Genomic DNA, 21508 nt, shown 5'->3' with positions numbered 1-21508 from the left:
CGTTTCAAATTGTATCGTCTGGATAATTAAACTGTTTTCCCAGTGTTTTTCTTCGACTCACACTTGCAAATGGTTTTTTAATTGTTTCGTTTTTTAATGCGTACGCACGTTTTGCTGTTTGCTTGGCGAAGTTTGTTTACATTTGACTGTAAAGTTACGCGTTTTGGACAATGTTTTATTACGGAAAATGATGGACAGGCAAAAATCTTTATGAGCCAATCAAAGCGCGCCTTTTAGCCGAAAGTGTCGCTTGCCATATAATAAATGCATATATTACCTCCTAAAACTGCAATAGACTTCTTTTGAATATCAATGTTTATATCTTTACTTCTGGTACTATAATTAGTATTGAAGTTTTTGTGTGTAGCCACTGCGCATGTGCGTGACGTTCTCGTTGCAAGGGCGTTTTGGCGAGTGCAAAAAAAATGCAAAACGTATTTCTTTACAGTCACTGGATTGTTACACTGAAAAGTGAGCACAACGCACATTTTTAAAATACCCTAAATTTTTCAAAAATTTGATGACAACAATGTTAAATTTTAATTTTCTTTATACCATGATCAATTTAGCTCTTTTTGTGACGATATAATTGAACCATAAAAATGTAGCGTGCTTGGAGGTTTTGTGTCATATAGTATTGGTGGCAATATGCAGTCCAGCAGTAGCACCGTATAAATGAAGAATAAACAGGTGAACTACTTGTTTGTACGTATGAAATAAAGTGAATCGAATGAAGCGAATCTACAGCCTAGGAAAGAATGTGCACTTTGCTTTACATTATACTCGCGGACATCTACTTTTTAAGCATTGAATGCACAATGCTATGCATAGTTTGTGTTTACTATCATGTTATTTAGATTACGAAAACATATTTTTTATTCTCGAAATTTGTGGAGCAAGTCTACCGCATTTCAAATACAGCAATAACGCTAAATAAACGATGAATTAGATAAACATCTACGTAATGCTACTATTGATTATGTACTTACGGACATCTCTCGGAAGCGAAAATCTCTTGTGCTTGAGCAGTACTTTTCAATGCTTGCCAATATTCAAATACATTATTACCTCTCACACAAGTAGACTTCTTCCAAAGACGTATACACAAACAGTGTATGATTGATGATGGAACAGAGCGCGAGATTTGTACTGCGAAAATCAAAATGCATGTGTATTTCAGAATCCATACTTTGGTTGATTATTAACCCGCGAGGTCTGATTGTCTCTGACTCTAGAAACATGTGTTTAAATAATCATCAAGGAATTAATGTTTTGGTTCTGAGCGTAACGTTTAACAACCCCACTTGTATTGCATGTACCTTGCTTTGTGTTATCGTACTCCTTCTAATCCCATCTTTACATCATTGAAGAAAAAACAATCATTTCAACTTCATCGTGATGTACTTGAGTTTTAAATACGCCTCGTCTGACATATATTACATATCTTTATCACAAGAACACAAGCATTACGCACCCAATGAATTTAATACATTTGTGTGTAATTACATCATAGTCGCCTTTTTGGATGATTTTAACAAAGAATTTTCCTCATTTACAATGCAAATGTCATCCAACATGGCGAATATTTCATTGTTCTCTCTTTCCCAGGGGAATGGTTGCACACCACTTATATTTTAGGTTATATTGTTACGCTAATTTGTTCAAGTACGAATAATACGCGATTAGAGAATTCATGTCTGGAAGAAATCTATCATATACATGCAAAACACAAAACTTTGCCCTTCAAGTTACGTTGCAAATGTCCATGACTCCATGAAGAAAGACATTAATATTTTCTTAGTGTTGTGGGTCTTGCTAAAAAAACCATCATAAAAAAAGGCAAATACGACAGGTATTACGCGTGTAATTGAACTCAATAAAAGATATATGTGTTTCTCAAAGGAAAGGAAATTTTCTCTATAAACTGAAGTGGACAACCTTTACTGTTGACTATGGTCATCAAAGAAACTGAACTATGGATGCCTTGGATTGCAGATGCGTTTTCATGTGACGTCAAAGCAGCCATTCTGGAAGGTTACATTAAAGTGGCGATGCCCAATAGAGCATGAAATCCTCAGAAGTTTTTGTCACTATTTGGGATTTTCTACCAACATGACAAACGTGAAAACAGCCCATTTTAGAATCGTCAGATGTCATGGCCTTGAAGAGATAATGAAAAAACGTCAAACTACCGTTAAATATTTATGATAGAACGCAACTTATCTTTGCAAAGATAGTAGCGAGGAATAAACTAGAGGAGATGCAGAAAGGACGATAATTTCCCTGTAATCAATATATCAAACTAGCGAAAATTATTTCTCGATAATGGTATAAGAGTAAAAGAAATTACAGCATATGACAAAAAAAAGCACCCATATAGTAGGTACAAAAATCTAATCTAAGCAAGATAAATCCTAGATAATTATCCTGGGTCTATGTCTGATCTACGTAATGCTAAAATTGAAGTAATGAGTACGTTCCTTCGTTTTGTATCATCGTATGCCCGTGTTAATTAGATAACAAAGCAATATTTTTTATTAATGCCCAAATTTCGTGTAGAGATTTTAAGCCCTCACAACTAATCCTGATTTGTGATCCTTACTGTGTATGCTGTGAATACGTTTAGCCACAAGGCCTTGACGACCTTGTGAGCAGGAGGTCTGTCACAGCATACAGGTCAAATCAAAGAATTTACAAAGAAAATAGTCAAAATATTGATTATAGTTAATGTCAGCATTCATTTGACTAACAAGCTTTGCTTTTTTGATTTAAAAAAAACAGAGCTAGCGACATACATATATTTATATATTGAAGTATTAAATCTAGACAATGGTGTCTGCAAAGAGTATTACGTAAAAATTGTTCATGGAAATTGGTTAATTTTTTGAGCAATTTTGAGTTTTGTCTTCTATTGTTTATTTTGCTTTTCTAATCTTTTCCAAACCAAAGTTTCAATATTAGCAAATGGTAACTCGACAAAAACAACAAGAACAAATGCGATGCAGTATGTTAGAACCAACGAAGCCAGAGAATATGTCACCTGAAAAAATTTGAACACATCAGATAAAAATTACTCTGTTGGAGTAAATCATTATAAAGTTAACTAAAATAACTAAACTGAGTTAATGAGAAGAGGACATTCCTGCTGCACAAGCATAAAAAATATTATGATGAAATTCAATAAACGCTGTACTCCACATTAAAACCTAATAAGTTGTCATGATTCTGACCATCTTGATCTTATATTCTATGAATAAATATGAGACTAGTTTAATGGAGGAATGGGTTGCATTGTGATCGTTTTTCTACAACTGATGCCTTGCAAGCCTCGGGATGAAAACTTTTTGACGTGTACATCAGTCTTGTTCTTGCATGGATAAATATTTGAATAACTTAACATGATTAAATTATATCCTGTATCATTGTTACAACACATGTATCTGACGTCATAACCGCCATGTTGGTGTAACAATTGAAAATTCGAATATTCAAACAGTGCAAGATGAAGTGTAAAAATCTATCAATATTCATGTACAAAAATTTTATCAACTTACAAAAACAAACCATGAGAAATGAATGGGAGTTTGAATGCTATACACCAAAACACCTATTACGTCAAAATGCACAAGAAAGGCAGCATAGTTGATGTGACTCAAAGGAATCCAAAATTTTGCTGCTAAAATGTTTTTGATCCAACCTACATAAATACAAAAATAGCGGCATACAACACGTGTACTGACTGCTCTATAGCTGAGCTTGCATTCTGTTTAAGTGTGAGAAACCAATCTGAGCGTAATCAATTAAATCATGTAAAGAGAGTTTGCTAATCCATCATAAACAAATTTAGAGGAAAATTTGTTTTATATTTGTCTGTTTGATATATATAAAAGAATAACTATACTGATCTCCTCTCGAGTTCTCCCAAACTTCTCCTCGGTTTGCATAAGCCAGCGCAAACACGAAAAACATCTTTAATCTCTTAATTCCTGTTCTGCATGGCAAACTAGTATTAAAGTTGTTGACATTTTTTGAAAGAGAAAATTATGGATTACATATTTCACCTGCATAGTTATATTGACAAGCAAATATGAGCCAAACTATAAACAGACCCCAGATGAACCATTTAAAAGACCAGAAAAACGCTCGTTCAGCTGTCGTCCAAATACGAGGATCTTCTTTTATAGCACTGTATGGAGCATATATATCGGTCAGTGCCAAGGCAATGGTACACATCCATAGCATTACAACAATTTTCTAAATCAAAAAAATAGTAAAAGCGCACAATTTAAAACGATATAACGTTTTCATTATGCTAACATACGAAAAAACAGGATCGATTGAATTAAATACAGTTATAATTTTTGTTGCATTACGATGGATAATGACACAATATTCTAATCTTTAAAAGCTACTTTACCAAAGAAAGTTTGGCATTGTTTGATTGATAGTTGTGCAGATAATATCCAAGGACCATTCCCATCGCATAAGGTGGAATTCGACAATAGGTTTTAAAGTAGATATCAATAAACGTATAATCCAAACGTAGAACTTCTTCTTTTGGCCGGAAAAATCTGTCAAAGTGCATGGAATAATTATGTTGAGGGAGTATATATACTAACATTGTTTGGGTCAAAGTTTTATTTAATCATCAACGGTAAATGTATAAATATGAAGGTAATATATATAGATGGTACTATAATGATTATGAAGGTGAGAAATGATCATAGAGGTGAGGAATGATCAAAGAGGTGAGGAATGATCATAGAGATAAAATGATCATAGAGGTGAGGAATGATCATAGAGGTGAGGAATGATCATAGAGGTGAGGAATGATCATAGAGAGAGAATGATCAAAGTGAAAGGAAATCAAAAGTGAAAGAATATCAAGGAAAATAATCATAAAGTGAAATAAAGAATCAGAATGATCAAAGTGAAAAATCAGAATGATCAAAAAAAAGAAAGTGAAAATAATCAAATGATCAAAGTGGAAATCAAAGTGAGAATGTAAAGGAAATGATCAAAAAAGTGAGGAATGATCATGGAAATGAAAAATGATCAAAGGTGAGGAAATCATAAAGTGAAATGATCAAAGTGAAATGATCAAGAGTGAGAATGATCATAGAGGTGAAAATGATCATAGAGGTGAAAATAATCATAGAGGTGAAAATGATCATAGAGGTGAGGAATGATTATAGAGGTGAAAATGATCATGAAGATGAAAATTATCACGGAGTCAACGAATGATCATGGATATAAAGAACTATTTTGCCCAAAGCTCGTTTTCAATAAAACTTATATATCAGTAAACGTTTGACCACATTATGTCTAATACTGATAATGGATCATGCATTTTTTCATCAAGTTGATTGTTACTTTATCACTAAAAAACTTCAAGAAATTCTAAATATCGTGATATAAATCGTTACTATGCAACAGTTTGTTCATCTTAGAAGAACTCTGAAGGCTGTTATCCAAAAGATGGCATTTTCCGCTCACAAAGTCAAATTTTCAACATGATTGGTTGTCAACAATGACGACTTTATCCACCAATCATGCAAGTTATCAACTAATCCACCCAGACGATTCCATTGTGGATAACAGCCTTAAAGCTAAGCCACTTACATGTTAAATCTAGATAAGGAATACCAAGTGCCTATCGGAAATATATCTTTGGTTGCTGCTACACAAAAAGTAGTGATCATGCTACCAAGAATACAAACGCTGGAAGCAGCAAAGATTGCCCGTAAACCATAACTAAAAGGTAAAAATAATTAAAAGCCCATTTGATGAATATAGAATGCAGCATTTAGTAGCGACTTGCGATGCAAACCCAGCCCAAATCATGAAATATCCTTTTTTGTGCAAGATTGGTTATACTGATGCTACCTAATCAAGTTGAAAACACTTGTCAAAAATCATTGTTTGCATTCATATTATTTAACAATCGTTGTAACAATTAAATGCAATTTTGCGATCTTCTCCAGCTCATTTGAAAGTTATTCTAACGTAAATACTCTTTATTGAGCTCCACATTGACATGACAAGTCCAATAAATTGCACATAAAAAACTAATTTAGCAATTACAAGAACAACCTTTTTCGTGAGAAACTGAAATAAGCCATCAGACAAAACTCACAAAATAATATTGGCATAGGTCACGTGCAGCCTACCGGTATCCAATAAAAAGAAAGATAGGAGTGACGCTGTAAAGTTGCATATCAGCAGACAACTGCCATGATTGAACGATGCATGCCTTTAATAGAAAACCAAAAACAATAATCTTAGAAATTAAAAACTTGAAAAGAATTTTAAAAATGCTGATTACATGAAATATGGTCTTATGTTGTGTTTATCAAAATGTTTTTCCAATGGAAAAACCTTAAATCCATCTTTTATAGTAAAAACGACTTACAAAATTTTATTATTTGATTCATTATCAAATTAATATGGAAATAATGGAATAGTCATTGTCATATTTTAACAAAAGCCACATACTTTTCTTATATAATAATTATTAATGTAGAGAAGATTTTTCCACCAATTTTCACTGCAAGTGGAAGTATCAGCTTCAAGAAACCACAATGGACCACTCCCCCAAAATGGTTTTAACTTCGTAACAAGCAATATGACAAACATATATAGTGGTGTGAGTCTGAAGTGAAATTATAAAAAATCATTTCAACTGAAAAAGAAATTTAAAACTTACTTAGCTACTGCGTAATCATTAAGAATAAGAATTGACTATTAGTCATTCCAGTAAAACAACTCACCTCCAAAATCGATGAAAATAAAATTTAAACCAATTGGTTTTTCCTTTATTCTTTATTCTCTTGCTCAGGTTGACGTATATTGCAAGAAGTCCACTGCAATAATAAGAAAGAAAATATTTATTGATGGTTCAACGTGTTGAATAATCTGGCGCGTTGTACGAAGTCCACTGCAATAATAAGAAAGAAATGTGGATACATAGAACAGAATGGCAGAGAAAATATTTATTGATGGTTCAACGTGTTGAATAATCTGGCGCGTTGTACGGTAAAATATTCAATTTGATAAAAAAAAAGTTGCAACACATAATTAAATGACGTAATTATCGGAAAAATCGAACGAAACGCAGAGTAACAAGCTAGGGCTGAAATTTTGCACAAGATGACTGAATTAAGCATATATTAAACGCAAAAAGGAACAACTTTAATGGTAAAAGGATAAAAGTATAAAATGTTTTCCACCAATTCATATTTAGATAACCTTTTATTTTTTACTGCCTACTGGCACTATCCAAGGAAGATTTTTATTTGCTGAAGGTAAAGGATTGCATGCAAATCAGACATTTTTTACGCACTTTGGCGATACGAGCCATTGAAAAATCAGTACAATTTTAAATGCAATCTACCTTTGACAGCCGAGTAACAAGATGGCAAATTTTGTATGAAATTTAATGATGGAAACATCTTCAAAGATCTAACCTTAAGACAAAAAACGTATCCACTCCGTAAGCTTGGTGTAAGAACAATGGAGCTAATTTTCTACTTGATCTAATAGCATCCTTTGAGTTGTCTACAAAGATATCCAACAACGTATAATGATAAATAAAATGAAAACTATGAGCAATACTTCGTTTCAAAAACTTTGCTTCTGTTACCCATCATAAACAAGTTTCAGAAGGGAAAGTTTTGATTACACAGTTACGATTTTTCTTAATACTAGTTTTGCAAACTGTACTATAAGTTTTTGTTTCATATCAAAACCTATTTTGAAAGAAATTGCTTTTATAATAGAAATAATGTGGATACATAGAACAGAATGGCAGAGATTGATAATAAGGGGTGGGTGGGCTAATATTCATATGTGCATGTTCTATTTTATTACTTTCTATTGAAATTAATTGTGATAACGGATTATACAAAATGAATATAACTACAAATATGATCTCCCCGGATTATCAATCTTCCATTTCTCTTCCCTGATATTACTGAATTCAATAAGACTCAACAAACCCAAAGGCCAAAGTCGATGTGTCAAAAGAATGGCGTGAAAAAGAATAATCCAAAACAGAGATAAAACTCGAATTCCATGAAGGTACGTCAAATCACTTTGTCCAACATTTGTGTTCATGATCGATTTGACATTTTGGCAATTGAGAAAGATTGAAGAATTTTATAAATAAACGTTCCTAAAAAGAAAACGTACATCAATGATCACAACTATACATTATAGTACCATAAAAATGTTTTATACCTTCATTTTCATTAGCCTTTTTGTTCACGTTTGGCAGTAAAGGTGTTTTCTCATTTGTCTCTTTATCCATGGAGATATGCAAACCACCATCATCAACGATTTTGTCGTCGTTGTTGGCATGTTTTAATGACTGAAAAATCTCTATTGTCGTCGCCAAGAGAGACAAGCCAACCAAAATTCCACAAAGTATTCTTAAAAAATAAACTTAAAGACAGTAAAACAACTGTTTTCTCAAAGACTTATTTTTTACTAAACATTACACACGGGTACATTGAGATGTTAAACCCATTTAAATCTTCTCAAAGAATACATTTTTGTTTATATACCACTATAATAACATAACAGAAATGAGGAATGTTTATGAGATAAATTTAAAACAATTTTTTTAATGTTCGATTAAAACGTTAAAAACATATATGTTAATTAAAGAATTGATGAAAACTTAATACTCATTTGTAGACTATCGAGAAATTATGACCTTACGCCGTTTATCACGAGCAATTGAAGCCCATAATTTGAGAAAAACTGACAATAATTTATTACACAATGCTTACATTGTTAGGATGACGGATGCTGTATATTCTGGAGTCTCAGAACATTGAACTTGGACATATTTTGTAAAGGGTTTTACTGAATTGATACCAGAAACTAAAATAAAAAATGATAAATTGCCTGTCAGAAATAAACACACGGATGATTTAAGATTTATGCACAAACGAGAGTAAAACACTTTACAATGACTGAAATATTTGACATTCATAAAAGAGAAATAAGTCAATTAATCATACAAACTATTTGCCCATGTCAATTATAATGTCCAATTTCCTGCAAGTGTCACTAGTCAAAATGTTCTACGACTTAATTGTACAAATAATTGTTTCTACACATTAATTTTATGTACATGCAGAGATTAGTCCAATCACAATTTGCCAAGCCATCTCAAACATTTATTATGATAATGTGAAGCCTTTCTTTCCACTAAAACTATCAAACCGGTTCATATCAATGAAAATCAATGGAAGCTTTATTCCACAAAATTGAGAGAAATGTTTTTAATGTAATTATAGGCACGTCGTTCTATGGCCTCTAAAGTACGAGAATAAAATTTACCATTATTTTTTGCACAAAACAGCAACAGAAGCTAAATAAAAAATAGTTATATAAACCACTTAGTTTAGTTAAAACCGATCGGATTTCTTTATCGCATCGTATGGCCGTCACATATTAAAAAAAGCTAACGAGCTCTAATCTAAAAAAGATTTTTTGCAGCTTACCATTGTGAAAAAAATACAAAAAGTCATTTCGGATGTCGTTCTTTGTACAAGATTTTGGTACACAAACACCCCACTCAATGTGATGAGTCTGTAAAATTTAAATTAGAAATTATTCAGTTCTATCAATTATGCAACTCAAAATTTTTCACCTCGAAAAATCTTGTTAAAATTTTCCAACAATATTATGCATTTGCACAATGACCATTGAATTTTGTGAGTGAGGGTTGAATGTTATGGGTAGGAGTTGAGTTTCGTCGGTCTTAAGAACTAGAATTGACTAAAATCACCTAAACTTTAACATTTTACATATTCAATGCATTTTTTACCCTATTTTCTGCATTACCGTTCATTCTTTTTTCTTGCTTCCGTCTTACCACTACCCTTATATATTTACGTAAAAGAATGTACTTATACTTCTACATCCGAATTTGCACATAAAACTATAATACGTATACGGCATAACCGATGTAATAATTGACTTATCTCATAAGTTAAATATCTAGGGCCGGTGCACGAAGCCTGGATAGAGTTATCCATTGGATGGTAATTTTTTGAAACTTGTGAAAAAGGGTTTATATTTTCTTTGCAATAATGAAATTTTGTAATTCTTGATACAATATTGTATTTCATAGATTGTACCGTTAAAATCGTAGATTTTTCATATTGAAGAGACTTTCAAGCGTTCAAAAATGTTGTTATCCATTGGATACTGATATTCGGCCTTCGCACAACCGGCCCCAGCTGTGGTTTGTTGACATCTCAAGGACAGATTTCTTCGAATAAGACACCAAATTCAATAAGAAAAATTCAACAGCATTTGAGCAAAGGACACAAGTGAAATATCAAAAAGATTGTCAAAAAGCATTGGTAGATTTTTTGAATCACAGAATAAACTGTCCAGGTTAGTTTTAGTTGAGCATTTCTGGGTATTTTCAAAATATATGTCTGACATTAGAGAAACAACAAGGATTTCAGTTTTAGACTTCTGCAAATTGCGATGCGAATTTTTTGAGTTTATATCAGCATTAGAATGCCTCCAAGAGACCTTCTACCAACCCTCGCAATTTCGACTACACCACCTTTCGTATGAAGGAAGTTTGTGCTGTGTCTGTATTAGTATAGTAAAGCTCATATGGTGCACGATATTTTGACTTCAAATGTACTTTTTGTTGATTGCAAGAATTACTTATAATTATCGAACAGAACTGATCTACCTTTTCGTAATTTTTGAAAAGAGTTATATTTCCAGGAAACATCGTCCAACAATAACGGGAGTCAGGTAATTTGTCGCATTCACTAAATGATCCATACCATAAAGTGTTACCACCATAAACACCACTTTCCCGTTTACCACTTGCATCTACATCTAAATTACAATAAAGAGCAAAATAAAGATGAAAGTTATTGACTCTCTCAAAGAAAATATTGTGCAAGTATGAAGTATCTCTTTACCAATTTAACCGAATCATGCATGAACAACCTTATACCACATTTCAAACCCAGTAGCTACTTCCATTTGACAAATTATTTTAACGCGATACAAAAACTGTCTACAAAAATTACATAAACTGCGAGCAGTTCTACAATAAGAATTTAATTTCGTTCTTCTAGTTATGGAAATCAGTAAAACACAAACTATAATCTAATTATTTCTGAAGATACGTACATCTGCTATATTGCTCTTTTGTAAGCGATTGATACCGTTGTTGACAACCATGTAATACACGCTTGGCGATTTTTTTACTTTTTTGCAGTCCTTTCTTTTCAGCATCCGAAGTAATACCTCCGACACTATTCAGTATAAAATACGCAGGAATCAAAAAATGCACAGTGATCATGGTTCTAGGAAAATTAACCACATCAAGACTCCTCAGTTTATAAACAAGCAAAGCGAGACACTTAAAAGCAGAACACTTTAGTGAAAAATTTACATATATTCAAATTTGAGTCTATTTTTTCCAAAATTTATCTAACGGTAACAACGACAAATGTCGCGAAGAAATATGATTTAATGGAATATGATTTAATAGAAATATTGCAACGAGGAAACAGATTCTATCACTTATGATTCGATACTCAATTGCCACTTCGGAACCTCACACAACAAACAAAAAATGGACAGGGTTCATGGTTCTAGGCAAATTAACCATTGCATAAGAACTTGCGAAACAAGACGATTTTACGCTTGAGTGAGAAGTTTACATATATTCAAAATTTGCATTCATTTCATACTACCCACGCAAGTATGTAAGGAGGCACTGCATGTTGAAATAATTATTTTTCAAAAAAAAAGCAGGCTCGGACTGGCCTATGTGTCATAGTGCCGAGACGCATGGGCCCAGCCTTAATGGGAAAGAAAAATTGGCCGTTATGGCACACATCTATATTTTATCACATTAAGGCCGGAACAAACGCATTCAACATCACATTCAACATTGTCTTCAACATTGTTGAATCATGTTGAAAGTTACTTAAATTTGTTGGCCAAACGCACTCGACGTGTTGAGTTCAATAATGTTGATTGATGTTGAATGCAATGTTGTATGCGTTTGTCCCGGCCTTTAGACTGAAGTTGAAGGAATTTTTTGATTCCAGTACAGTACTTGTGAAATGTGTGGCACTTCATAAGAAAACAGTGAAAGATGTTCGAAGCATTAAAACATATTTAAAAGCAAAAAATGGCTGACGAATGTGTGAATCGGAGGAAGGAATTATTGAAAAATTGGTTATTTTCATAGAAATTCTACAAGCTCTTGCTTTGAAATTTTGCACTTTTTCCCACACAACAAGTCTCAACACAGTTTTGTGAGATAGCACACATAACAGTTAAAACTGCTCATGTTTACAAAATTAGTTATATAATGCACTACTGGTAAATATTTATTAGCCCACATAGCCGTAGGTACAGTCCTGTTTGTTCAGCTTATAAAATAAAATCCACGATTGTGCAATGATATTTGCAATTAGTTTGGTTACATGTGCGATCATACACACGGTACAGAAATGCCAGTGAAGAGGTTGAGTTGACAAAATTGAAACTTATTGGTCATGTAGAGGTGCTGTTTACGTTTGGAGAAAGAAGGCAGAATCATGTAACACAAAAAATACTATTCTCGCAGTATGGCAGATTTAAATACATAAAAAAGATCAGGCAAAAAATTCTTATTGGCTATTTTTGCTTCTCTAATCTTTTCCAAACCAAAGTTTCAATATTAGCAAACGGTAACTCCACAAAAACAACAAGAACAAATGCGATGCAGTATGTTAGAACCAAGAAAGCCAGATAATGTGTCACCTGAAAAAAATTGAACACATCAGATAAAAATTATTCTGTTGGAGTAAATCATGAAAAAGTTAACTAAAATAACTAAACTAAGTTAATGAGACGAGGAAATTCCTGTGGCACAAGCATAAAAAATTAAAAAATAATATTCGGAAATTCAATAAACGTCTCGCTGCATGTGCTCCACATTAAAACTTAATAGGTTGTCATATTTAATGATATCCTGTCTTCACAATTTCTGACCATCTTGATCTTATATTCCATATAGAAATATGAGGTTAGTTTAAAAGAAGAATGTGTTGGATTGTGATCATTCTTCTTTTACAATTACAACTGATGCCATGCAAGCTTTGGGATGAAAATTTTTTGGTCGTATACATTAGTCTTGTTCTTGCATGGATAAATATTTGAATAACTAAACATGATAAAATATATTCTGTATCATTGTTACAACACATGTATCTGACGTCATAACCGCCATGTTGGTGTAACAATGGAAAAATAGATTAATAAACTTCTTTTGTTTGGAAGTTGGAACACGAATATGGCCGCTTCCTTCATTGTCAAGTTCATCCCTGTTATGTTTCTACATAATATTTATGATTTGGAAACAACAAAAGGGATGACATGATGGAATTCTCGGAAATATAGTTTTAAATTTGTATAATTTTTATTAAAGTGCTTATGAACAAAAATTTTTCTATCTGATTTGCACTTTTATTAAAGAGATATTTTATATATAATGACAATGAACATTCTAAACCAGTTTATGCATATCACTTTTAATTCCTGAGATAATGAGGTTCTTGCTTTGTCTGATTTATCTAACTTGTGACGTCACATTGTATAATGAGAACTAGAATTACTTCATATATTTAGCAATACTTTACTTCACAAGAGAAGAGTTCCCTTTATTGTGTAGTGGTAAATTGTATAAAATGCTGCCTACTATTATCAACCAAACGTTGTCAGAAAACTGAAGAGTATTTGAAACATTGTGGGAAGCTCGTTGTGCAACATGACGTCTCAAGTTGGATAAATTGAAAATAACAAAAACATCAAACTCACGTGAATGAAAAGAGATATGCAATAACTGTTTTCGAATGTAAAGTGTTATTTAAAAAGTTCTAGTCATTACAAACATAATTTAACTAGCAAAATTTTCGTTTCATCGGTACTTTAAATATTGTAAATTAAAATCTTCAAACGGTGCAAAATGAAGTGCGAAAATTCTATTAAATATTCATATAACAAAGAATCATTATTATTAACTTACAAAAACAAACCATGAAAAATGAATGGGAGTTTGAATGCTAAACGCCAAAACATTCATCACATCAAAATGCACAAGGAATGCAGCATAGTTGATGCGACTCAAAGGAATCCAAAATTTTGCTGCTAAAATGTTTTTGACCCAACCTACATAACACAAGAAAACAAATAACTCAACAGAAAATATTTGTTGTGAATCAATTATCAAAATAACAACAATACAACGTGTGCACCGATTTGTCTAAGCTGAGTTTGCACTTGCACCTTGTTCATGTCGGAAAACCGATCTGAGCTCAATCAATAAAGAGAGTTTGTAAATCAATCATCAATATATGTTAGAAAAAAAGATTCACATATTTGTTTTGAATTGATCGGTTTGTCATTAATAACTACAGTGATCAGCTCTCGAGTTCTCCCAAAGGTATCCTCAGTTTGCATAAGATTGTGCAAGCACAAAAATGATCTTATATTTATATCAGGTCAATAATAAGTTGACTAAGCTTATTGCGAGTAATGTTTTTAGTGAAATCCATGATTTTCTTTGACGTTTGCTGTTCATGGCAGATAAGAGGACAGTGAGTGGAAGGTTTACAGACAGATATTGTTTTATTTGATATGCTTATTAAGTTGAGAGATGAAAAACATGATTTGGGTTTTTCACTAAAAACGTTACTAGCAATAACCTTGGTCAACTTATTATTAACCTGAAATTTATGAATAGCGAGTGTGGCGCTATAAATTGATCATCTTTTATTTGTTAATTCCTGTTGTGCTTGTAAAGCTCGTATTAAAGTTTTTGAGACAGACAATCATAATCTCACCTGCATAGTTATATTGACAAGCAAATATGAGCCAAACTATAAACAGACCCCAGATGAACCATTTAAAAGCCCAGAAAAATGCTCGTTCAGCTGTCGACCAAATACGAGGATCTTCTTTTATAGCACTGTATGGAGAATATATATCGGTCAGTGCCAAGGCAATGGTACACATCCATAGCATTATAACAACTTTCTAAATCAAAAATAATAAAGCGCACAGTTTAAAACGATATGACGTTTTTGCTATGAGAGCATACAAGAAAACAAGATCGAGCCTCTAATTTGCCAGTTAATTTTTGTCTGATCTGCATCTACCATGGACAATTACACAATAATTAAATTTTAAAAAGTTACTTACCAAAGAAAGTTTGGCATTGTAAGATTGATATTTGTGCAGATAATATCCAAGAACCATTCCCATCGCATAAGGTGGAACTCGACAATAGGTTTTAAAGTAGGTATCAAAATATGTAGTGTGCAAGCGTAGAACTTCATCTTTTGGGTGGAAAAATCTGTTAAGTGCATGGAATAGTTATGTTAATGGAGTATACATACTAACGTTGTTTATGTTAAAGTTTTATTTAATCAGTAAAAGTAAATGTATAAATATGAAGGTAATATGTATAGATGGTAGTATGATGAAGATATGATGATGAGAAAATTCATTTTCTGTAGACATTCAGGATTGAAGGTAGTTCAGTAAGTATTTACATAATGTGAATAGCTTTTCATATTGGGTCATCCAGACAACCAATGAACACTAATTATTCGCTTTTTATTATTTCTCGATAGCGTATATTGTACATTGTTGTATTTTGTATGTAAATGTTGATTGTTACGTTATTATTATAAAATGTATTTAAAGAAGTTCTAAATATTATGAATGAATTCAATACTATACATAAACTTTCTTTTATCGTAAAAGAACTCTAAAGCTGAACCACTTACATGTTAGATCTATAAGAGGAATACCAATCGCCTATCGGAAATATATGTTTGGTTGCTGCTATGCAAAAAGTAGTGATCATGCTACCAAGAATACAAACGCTGGAAGCGGCAAAGATTGCGCGTAAGCCATATCTAAAAGTAAAAATAATTGTAAGCCCATTTAATGAATATAGAATGCAGCATTTCATAGCAACTTGCGATGTAAACCAAGCCCAACTTCATTATTGTGCAAGATTGGTTATACTGGTGCTACCTAATCAAGTTGAAACACTTGTCAAAAATCATTGTTTGCATTCATATTATTTAACAATCGTTATAACTTAATTAAATGCATTTTTACGATTTTTTCATGGTCTTGTGAAAGTTATTCAAACGTAAATACTATTAAATGAGCTCCCCATTGACATAACAAGTTCAATAAATTGCACATAAAACACTAATATAGCAATTAGAAGAGCAATCTTTTTCGTGAAAAGCTGAAATAAACCATCAGACAAAACTCACAAAATAATATAGGTCACGTGTAGCCTACCGGTATCCAATAAGAAGAAAGATAGGAGTGACGCAGTAAAGTTGCATATCAACAGACAACTGCCATGATTGAATAATGCATATCTTTAAAAGAAAACCGAAAACAACAATCTTAGAAATTAAAAAGTGCAGAAAGAACAAAATTTTTGCTATTGCTGATTACATGAAAATATGGTCTTATGTTGCGTTCATCAAAAGTGTTTTTCCAATTAAAATAATCTTAAATCCTACTGTTTATAAAAATTACTTTTAAAATTGTATTGTTTGATATAATATAAAATAAATAAGGAATAGTGATTATCATATTTGATCAAAAAGCCACATGACCAATGCATGCCTTGTAAAGTAAACAGTAAAAAAACAGTGACAAATAAATGGTTAAAGACAATATATATCACAAATTTGGCAGTGTCTTTGCAAATTTAGATAAAAAATAAACATACATTTTTTATATAATAATTATTAATGTAGAGAAGATTTTTCCACCAATTTTCACTGCAAGCGGAAGTATCAGCTGCAAGAAACCACAATGGACCACTCCCCCAAAATGGTTTTAACTTCGTAACAAGCAATATGACAAACATATATAGTGGTGTGAGTCTGAAGTGAAATTATGAAAAATCATTTCAACTGAAAAAGAAATTTAAAACTTACTTAGCTGCTGCGTAATGATTATCAATAAGTATTGATCATTGGTCATTTCCAGCAAAGCAACTCACCTCCAAAATCGATGAAAATAAAATTTAAACCAATTGGTTTTTCCTTTATTCTTTATTCTTTTGTTAATGTTGACGTATATTGCAAGAAGTCCACTGCAATAATAAGATTGAAAATATTTGTTGATGATTCAAAATGTTGACTAATCTGGTGGGATGTTTTGTTAAATACTCAATTTTATTAAAAAAAAGGCTGCAACACATAATTAAATGGCGTAATCAGTATCAGACAAAGGATTAAAATTTAACACACGGAAGATGGCTGAATTGAGTCTAAATTCAACACAAAAATGAACAACTGGCAAAAGGATAAAAGTATATCATTTTTCAATCTATTCACAGCAAGGTCATCATTGATTTTTCACTAACTACTCGTGGCACTATCCAGGGAAGATTTTTATTTGCTTAAGTATGACATGCCGATCATACTGTCTTCTTGCAAATCGGTGACATGAGCCATTGAATGCAAAGATCAATGCTATTTTAAACCCAGTCTGAGTAGCAAGATGACAAATTTTGTTAAAAATGTAACTGCAAAGTATCTTTAGATTTTACCTTAAGACAAAAAACGTATCTACTCCATAAGCTTGATGTAAGAATATTGGAGCTAATTTTCTTTTTAATCTCATAACATCATTTGGGTTGTCTATAAAGATATCCAATAACAAACAATGATAAAAGAACCATGAGCAATACTTTGCTTCAAAAACTTTGGTTCTGTTACTTGTCATAAACATTTTTTAGAAGGCAATGTTTCGACTAAATAATTATGATTTTTCTTATTATTTTCTTTAGTTTGGAAACTGTCATAACGTTCAGTTTTATATCGAAACCTGGTTTGTTTTTTGAAAATCGTTTTTATAATAGAACTATAAAGTGGATAGATAGAAAAGGACGATGGTAGAGACTGATAATTTGAGGGGTGGGGGGCTAATATACATATGTGAAGAATTCTACTTTATTTTATTGAAATAAATTGTGATTGCGTATCATACAAACTAAATGTAGGTACGAATATGACCTTCCCCAATCCCCAATTATCAATCATCCGCCATCTCCTGATAAATCAATTCAATAAGATCAACGAACCCAAAGGCCAAATACGAGTGAACATAATGGCGTGGAACAGAATAATCCAAAACAGAGATAAAACTCGAATTCCATGAAGGTACGTCAAATCACTTTGTCCAACATTTGTGTTCATGATCGATTTGACATTTTTGGCAATTGAGAAAGATTGAAGAATTTTATAAATAAACGTTCCTAAAAAGAAAACGTACATCAATGATCACAACTATACATTATAGTACCATAAAAATGTTTTATACCTTCATTTTCATTAGCCTTTTTGTTCACGTTTGGCAGTAAAGGTGTTTTCTCATTTGTCTCTTTATCCATGGAGATATGCAAACCACCATCGTCAACGATTTTGTCGTCGTTGTTGGCATGTTTTAATGACTGAAAAATCTCTATTGTCGTCGCCAAGAGAGACAAGCCAACCAAAATTCCACAAAGTATTCTTAAAAAATAAACTTAAAGACAGTAAAACAACTGTTTTCTCAAAGACTTATTTTTTACTAAACATTTACCTTCAAAGACTAAATTTAAAACTGAACACAAGAATTAAACTCTTCCTAAAGAATTTCTATGTGTTTATATACCATTCAAATAAAAAGCCGAAATGAAGAATGTTTATGAGATGAGAAGAAAACAAATTTTTGTAATGTTTGATCGAAATGGTAAAAACATACATACTAAAGTGAGAATAGACAAACACTATATATTCTTGTTTTCCATAATATTGGGAAGTTATGATTTTAAAACAATAATATAAAACAAATTCCGAAGAAACAAGACATCTTGAGATTATGATTTTAAAACAATAATTTGTAGCACAATGCTTACATTGTCAGAATGACGGATGCTGTATATTCTGGAGTCTCAGAACATTGAACTTGGACATATTTTGTAAAGGGTTTTACTGAATTGATACCTGAAACTAAAATATGAAATAATAAATTGCCTGTCAGAAATATATATGCAGAATATACAGGAAGTACGCACAAACGAGAGTAAAATACTTTACAATGTTTGAAATAATTGACATGTAAAAAAGAAATAATTGTTAGAAAATGTTTTTAATGTAATTATAGGCAAGTCATTTTATGGCCTCTAAAGTACGAGAATAAAATTTACCGTAATTATTGGCACAACACAACAACTGAAACTAAAAATAGCTATATAAACCTTTGAGTTGAGTTAAAATTTATCGGATTTCTTTGTCGCATCATATGGCCGTCCCATATATTATAAAAAAAATTAACGAGTTCTTGGTGTGAAAGAAAGACTTTCCTTCTTACCATTGTGAAAAAAATACGAAAAGTCTTTTCGTATGATGTTCTTTGTACAAGATTTTGGCACACAAACACCCCACTCAATGAGATAAGTCTGAAATATTTAAAGTAGAAAATAGAAATCACTCGGTTGTTTATTTATACATTTATACAATGAGTGCAAGGCATGAAAATTTATACTAGCTGTTACAACTTGAAATTTCAACCTTGAAAAATCCTGTTAAAATCAGAACCGTTCTAACAACACTCGCAATTTCGATTACATGATCTTTCATATGAAGAAAGTTGGGTCGCTTCTGTATCAGTAATGTAAACCTTATGTGGTGCACGATATTTCCACTTTAAATGTACTTTTGGTCGATCGCAAGAATTACTTATTGTTATCATACAGAACTTATCTATACCTTATCGTAATTTTTGAAAAGAGTTATATTTCCAGGAAACATCGTCCAACAATAACGGGAGTCAGGTAATTTGTCGCATTCACTAAATGATCCATACCATAAAGTGTTACCACCATAAACCCCACTTTCCTGTTTACCACTCGCATCCACATCTATTGAATAAAATAAGAAAGGTTAAATTGATGGGAAAAGTACGAATGGTTGTTTGAGGCATCTCATAGCTAATGAACTTTGTCTGTCAACTCTTGAAACCATTACTACGAGCAAACACAAAAAATGTATATTGGACTTGAAAGAATAAGGCTTCCTTTTGATAAGAGCATCCTCGTTAACTGCTTCAGTATAAGCGCATAGTTTCTTTCTTTAGTATGGTAAGTCGTGAACGTATCATATTGCTTTGTTCGGGTTAACATCTTACTCGAACTCTCAGTTCTCGCTGGAAAGTTGAGGAAAGAAGTGTAAGGAAGAAACAAAAATGAGTAAGCCTTTCACCTTTTAAACTGGCCATACCGGTCACTAGCGCGGGACTCCGTGATTCGCTTGGAAGCTTGCTGTTCATGGCAGTTAGGAGGTCAGTGAGTGGAAGGTTTACATGCAGATATTGTTTTATATCATATGCTTATTAAGTTGAGAAATGAAAAGCATGATTAAGGATTTTCACTAAAAATATTACTCGTAATAAGCTTAGTCAACCTATTATTAACAAAATGATGATTCTGAAGTTGAAGGCATTATTAAAGGGATTGTTTTAGCACTTATTGACACACCTCATGTAGATATTTTGCCGTCTTCATGTTAGCATTTATAAAATATTATTAATATTTTTTGAATGTATAGAATGATGTTGGAGAAAAAATACTGCTTCAAAGATTTTCACATATTATATACCTACATCTTGCATATTGTTCTTTTGTGAGCGATTCATACTGTAGTCGACACGCATCGAATGCATAAATGGAGATGTTTTCATTTCCTAGTAGCGCTTTCTTTTCAGTAGGTACTGTAAGACATCCAAGGCTATGTAATAGAAACGTTAAAATAATAAAATAGAGCTGAGAATTCATGGTTCCATACATACATAAGTTCTTTGGTATTAACATAAGGTCTTCGCCCACTCGTTCTTAAAAAGGCACTATCTAATTAGAATAAATCGGGAAGATTGACAGATGCCTTTGTACACGAATTAAAGACCATGCAAAATCTGACAAATCAGAGGTTAGTATTTATATGACTTTATCAACGGTTGCTGATTTACATCAAGGCGAGTCACTCGGTTAGAAAAGCAATGTGCTTTTATGTTATCATCGGAAATTTTAACGTCACGAAAATTTTATTGACCGCATGGTGGATAAGAGTACATTTAATGTGTTATTACAAGTAGACAATAAATAAGTAAAAGCTCTCAATAGTGACTTTACAGTCACAGAGCCAAGAAATGTTTTATGTAGTATAACTGCTTGAGCATCTCAAATGATTTTCGTTTTAAGATATGTACGTATATGTGATGTGATGGCCACGAAAAGTACCGAACTGAGAGTTGTAGTAGAGCCTATAATGGAAGAGTATCTATCAATTTCATAACAACATGACCTTGGAATAGAATGACGCGCACATATCATACTACAATAAGTCTTTCGGCTTCATAGATACTGCACCACAACGTCCAC

The 21508-nt window shown here is 32.2% G+C and overlaps 2 protein-coding genes across 4 annotated transcripts; both read right to left on the bottom strand.

The window, feature by feature from the left end:
- Positions 1-2485: 2485 nt before the first annotated feature.
- LOC124446972 (nose resistant to fluoxetine protein 6-like) lies at positions 2486-11697 on the bottom strand. Its single transcript, XM_046997867.1, has 15 exons — positions 11179-11697; positions 10727-10878; positions 9513-9600; positions 8793-8886; positions 8239-8429; positions 7998-8173; positions 7467-7557; positions 6771-6863; positions 6496-6652; positions 6171-6253; positions 5623-5754; positions 4418-4571; positions 4062-4254; positions 3555-3697; positions 2486-3040 (listed from the first exon to the last, which is right to left on the bottom strand). The coding sequence occupies exons 6-15, from the start codon at positions 8113-8115 to the stop codon at positions 2909-2911; spliced, it is 1296 nt and encodes a 431-aa protein (XP_046853823.1). The 5' UTR covers positions 8116-8173; positions 8239-8429; positions 8793-8886; positions 9513-9600; positions 10727-10878; positions 11179-11697; the 3' UTR covers positions 2486-2908.
- Positions 11698-12313: 616 nt separating this feature from the next.
- Positions 12314-20936, bottom strand: LOC124446744 (nose resistant to fluoxetine protein 6-like). Of its 3 annotated transcripts, none has more exons than XM_046997619.1 (15): positions 20734-20933; positions 19842-19993; positions 19444-19531; positions 18989-19082; positions 18412-18602; positions 18173-18346; positions 17639-17729; positions 17087-17179; positions 16811-16967; positions 16369-16451; positions 15837-15968; positions 15247-15400; positions 14889-15081; positions 14072-14214; positions 12314-12807 (listed from the first exon to the last, which is right to left on the bottom strand). In XM_046997619.1, the coding sequence occupies exons 1-15, from the start codon at positions 20915-20917 to the stop codon at positions 12682-12684; spliced, it is 2055 nt and encodes a 684-aa protein (XP_046853575.1). In that variant the 5' UTR covers positions 20918-20933; the 3' UTR covers positions 12314-12681. The 3 variants fall into 3 exon arrangements, with proteins under 3 accessions (XP_046853575.1, XP_046853576.1, XP_046853577.1); XM_046997620.1 differs by having other exon boundaries at positions 20730-20931; XM_046997621.1 differs by lacking the exons at positions 12314-12807; positions 14072-14214 and having other exon boundaries at positions 14911-15013; positions 20734-20936.
- Between the last annotated feature and the right edge of the window lie 572 nt (positions 20937-21508).

The sequence above is a fragment of the Xenia sp. Carnegie-2017 genome, unplaced genomic scaffold, assembly GCF_021976095.1.
Source record: "Xenia sp. Carnegie-2017 unplaced genomic scaffold, XeniaSp_v1 HiC_scaffold_22, whole genome shotgun sequence".
NCBI lineage: Eukaryota > Metazoa > Cnidaria > Anthozoa > Malacalcyonacea > Xeniidae > Xenia > Xenia sp. Carnegie-2017.
Note: the sequence above shows the minus strand (reverse complement) of the source record. Positions and strands in the feature narration are given on the sequence as shown.

What these genes read in the sequence shown, in the direction of transcription:
- LOC124446972 (XM_046997867.1), bottom strand. Translation starts at nt 8,115, where the DNA reads ATGAACACAAATGTTGGACAAAGTGATTTGACGTACCTTCATGGAATT. An exon ending in GATACGTTTTTTGTCTTAAG is followed by an intron (nt 6,864 to 7,466) that starts GTTAGATCTTTG and finishes TTATTATTGCAG; the next exon opens with TGGACTTCTTGCAATATACG. An exon ending in ACAATGCCAAACTTTCTTTG is followed by an intron (nt 4,255 to 4,417) that starts GTAAAGTAGCTT and finishes TTTTTGATTTAG; the next exon opens with AAAATTGTTGTAATGCTATG.
- LOC124446744 (XM_046997619.1), bottom strand. Translation starts at nt 20,917, where the DNA reads ATGTATGGAACCATGAATTCTCAGCTCTATTTTATTATTTTAACGTTT. An exon ending in TTCGTATTTTTTTCACAATG is followed by an intron (nt 19,083 to 19,443) that starts GTAAGAAGGAAA and finishes TTCATATTTTAG; the next exon opens with TTTCAGGTATCAATTCAGTA. An exon ending in TCCTCTTATAGATCTAACAT is followed by an intron (nt 15,401 to 15,836) that starts GTAAGTGGTTCA and finishes TGCACTTAACAG; the next exon opens with ATTTTTCCACCCAAAAGATG.